The sequence below is a fragment of the Arachis ipaensis genome, chromosome B02 (genome assembly GCF_000816755.2).
Source record: "Arachis ipaensis cultivar K30076 chromosome B02, Araip1.1, whole genome shotgun sequence".
NCBI lineage: Eukaryota > Viridiplantae > Streptophyta > Magnoliopsida > Fabales > Fabaceae > Arachis > Arachis ipaensis.
Genome location: NC_029786.2, coordinates 32,992,775 through 32,996,531, shown reverse-complemented (window position 1 = coordinate 32,996,531; position 3,757 = coordinate 32,992,775). Strand labels below are relative to the sequence as shown.

General features: G+C 37.2%; 1 protein-coding gene across 1 annotated transcript in view; it reads left to right on the top strand.

Moving 5' to 3' along the window:
* LOC107625225 (zinc finger CCCH domain-containing protein 4) overlaps positions 1-3,476 on the top strand; it is a 4,642-nt gene extending 1,166 nt beyond the window's left edge. The window contains exons 3-5 of the mRNA XM_016327811.2: positions 264-533; positions 1,715-1,938; positions 2,212-3,476. Coding sequence (XP_016183297.1) covers positions 264-533; positions 1,715-1,938; positions 2,212-3,097 — 1,380 coding nt within the window. The 3' untranslated portion in view covers positions 3,098-3,476. The remainder of the gene's footprint in view (positions 1-263; positions 534-1,714; positions 1,939-2,211) is intronic.

The following is a 3,757-nucleotide window of genomic DNA, read 5'->3' as shown; positions in this document are numbered from 1 at the left end:
GTCCATTATTAAATTTATAACTTTATTGAGCCAGTGCAATGGTGTATATATTATATTTATATTTATTATATCTGATATCATGGAGCATTAACTTTATTCTCCATGGAGGAGTTAATAAGGACAACACCATACCGATTTTTTATGCCCCGGTGAGGGGGCTTCCATAAATAAATGGAGTTGATTTTAGATGTCAGCTGTTTTAAACCGAAACTTGATTGTTTGTTTAATTGCTTTGTATTGTACGTGTGGGTATTTGGATGCAGACAAGAGCTGAGTATGACAAGGAATGCAAGATTTGTACACGGCCATTTACTGTTTTCAGATGGAGACCTGGTCGGGATGCGAGGTATAAAAAGACTGAGATCTGCCAGACATGTAGTAAGTTGAAAAATGTCTGTCAAGTGTGTCTTCTGGATCTAGAATACGGGCTGCCAGTTCAAGTCCGTGACACAGCTCTCAGTATTGATTCCAATGATGCCATTCCAAAAAGTGATGTCAATAGGGAGTATTTTGCTGAAGAGCACGACCGCAAGGTATACTTTTTCATTATAAGTCATACCTATAGTTGATAATAAGTTAACATAAATGAAAATGGGAAATGTAATGATGTTTTTCAGCTATTTGTTAAATGATTACATAGTTTGCTCCTAAGGTTATGTTTATTGGTTTAGTTTGCATATAAATTGTGGTTAGGTTAATCAAATATTTCAATTTCTAGTTTATTGAGTTGAACCTAAATTGAATATGCCCTTCCATAGATCCTTGCATTTTTAAAATAAATCTGTTTTTGCTACTATGATGCGTATTGCCTATGGACTGTTGTTACTGGAATTTTACTGCTTGTACCAAAACTGTTTGAATTCTCTTGTATATTAAAATGGTGCAAAATCCACTCAATGGAAAATGGAGCCCTAGAGAAAGCACAATTGTCATGATTATATCTTCGTACTTCTTTGTGACTTCTAAATTCATGCAAACATGGTTTTATAGGATTTTCGAGTTGTTTTTGATGTCATCCTTACATATGAAATGCTTCATTACACTTTCTTGCTTAGGGCATTGCTAATTGAAGCATGATAAAGTGATTTTTGATTTTGCAAAATCGTCAACCATAGAACTCTGATTTTTCATATCTTCATTTGCACTGGCTATTCGAGTTTATAATTTCTTCTTTACTGCTTTCAGTCAATGTAGGTTTGGTTTGGTAAAGTTTTTCGAAAAGGTGCTTGTGCTTTTTAAAAATACAAGCTCCTCATTTTTTGTGTTTGGTAAATAAAAAAGACCATGTGCTTGTGCTTGCAGCTTTTAAAAGATCAGGGTGTACTTTTGAAAGCAACTAAGGTGGAGGTTTTCAAAGTTGGCTTGTACTTTTCAAAATTTAAAAGTCTAATATAACCTCATATATTAATTAATTTTCAAATTTAACACTTAAATTGATGTCCTTTATAGCATTTTTAAATTTTAAAAACTATTTTACCAAACGTAATTGTTGCTACTTGTGTTTATTAAAAGTTATTTTTAATTTGATTTACCAAATATAAATACTACACTTTTTAAAAAGCTATTTTTTAAAAGCTAGTTTTTATAAACTACTTTTAAAAAATAAAAACTTTACCAAACTAAGCCATAGTTTTGAGTTTTAAAATTATGTTCGTTGTTTGACTAGGTGATTAGTCGATGATGATCTGTGTACTAAGAATGTAGTATGGTGCAGGCTAGAGCTGGTATAGATTACGAATCTTCTTATGGTAAAGCACGCCCAAATGATACTATCTTGAAGCTACAAAGGACAACACCATATTACAAAAGAAACCGGGCACATATTTGCAGTTTCTACATAAGGGGTGAATGTACTAGAGGAGCTGAATGCCCTTATCGGCATGAGATGCCAGTAACTGGGGAGCTGTCTCAACAAAATATTAAAGATCGTTATTATGGGTATGTATGGTTAATGGTTCCCTCATTTGATGATGGGTTTTCCTTATATGATGTCTCTTTCAATTGCTTGTTTCTTCCAGTTATTTATTTACTGTTCCCTTTAATGTCCTTAACATTAGCATAAATTTGAGGATTGTCCATCATTGAGGAGGTAGTTGATCATCAGGAATTCGTCTATTTGTGTTCTGGTTATTCTCCATGACGACCCACTGTTTAGATTTCACTCTTTTGATGCACCCACCTTTTTTTCTTTTCATGTTTCTAAACCTGTAGTGTCAATGATCCTGTGGCTTTGAAGCTACTTGGCAAGGCTGGAGAGATGACGTCTCTGGAGGCTCCCGAGGATGAGAGCATCAAAACCCTTTATGTTGGTGGACTTGATGCTAGGGTCACTGAGCAGGACTTGCGGGATCACTTCTATGCGCATGGTGAAATTGAATCTATAAAAATGGTTCTTCAACGGGCTTGTGCTTTTGTAACCTATACAACCAGAGAAGGTGCAGAAAAGGCAGCCGAAGAACTATCCAACAAGCTGGTTATTAAAGGCCTAAGGCTAAAGCTGATGTGGGGCAGGCCTCAGACAGCAAAACCGGAGTCAGATGGCTCTGATCAAGCAAGGCAGCAAGCAGCTGTGGCTCACAGTGGGTTGTTGCCTCGTGCAGTTATATCGCAACAGCAGAACCAGGATCTAGGCCAAGGAATGCCTTACTATAACAATCCACCTCCTCCTCAGCAAGAAAGAAGCTATTACCCTTCAATGGATCCTCAAAGAATGGGTGCTCTTATTCCATCTCAAGAGGGTCCTCCTGGTGGACCTAGTGGATCAGGTGAGAACAAACCCAGTACGGAGAAGCCACAAATGCAACAACATTATACCCATCCAATGATGCCTCCTCCTCCTCCTGGCCAATATCATCATCAGCCTCCTCATCAGTATTATCCTCCTCCATATGGTTATATGCCACCAGTTCCCCCCTATCAGCAGTATCCACCACCATATAGTTCTCAAATGGTGCCATCTCAGCCACCAGCTGCAAATCATCCATATCACCATCATCCGATGCAGCCAGGTTCTTCACAAACAGGATCTGGACAGGTTGGCTCTGGATCTGCACCAGCTGAAGCTGGAACATCAGCATCAGGGTCACAGCAGCAGTGAGATTTACCCATATACTTGTGTTCTAGAGGACCCATATACTTGTGTTCTAGAACTATGTTTAATTATTCCCAAACTGATCATGTTAGGGAAGATATTTTGGCTCAGGTTGTCAATTTGCTATTTCAGATAGCATGACATAGCCTTGTGGCTTGAACAAGTTGTTACATGATTTGATTTTGTGCTTTTGTAACTTCTGGCTTTGTTGCTGACTGTTGCGGTGCTCTGCCTTAGGATTACTTGGTGGTAAATCATAATGTGTTATCTTAGGTGAACAAGAATGGTTTTTACCTTCAAATAATTTGAGAAGAATGGTAGGTATTGGTTGATCTAGAACTGTAATATTTGATGCTTTTACAAAATTCCGACGAAATAGACTGATTAGTGACAAGGGTAGGGAAGCGATGGATAGTCTCCCTAGATAAAAGATGCAACGAAATTTTTTGGTCTTGTATAATTTACATTGTAAAAGATTGATTTACAATTTGCTTTTCCATTTAAATTTCTGCATTCTTCGTTCTTTATTGTTTAATTTTGTTTCTTTGCGATGATGTATCGTATTGAATTCAGCCCATTCAAAATGACCGGAATGATAACTGCAACATGCAACAAGAAAAAAGGGCCCTACTATTATTCCCTCCTGATTTTAGACGAGAACATGCA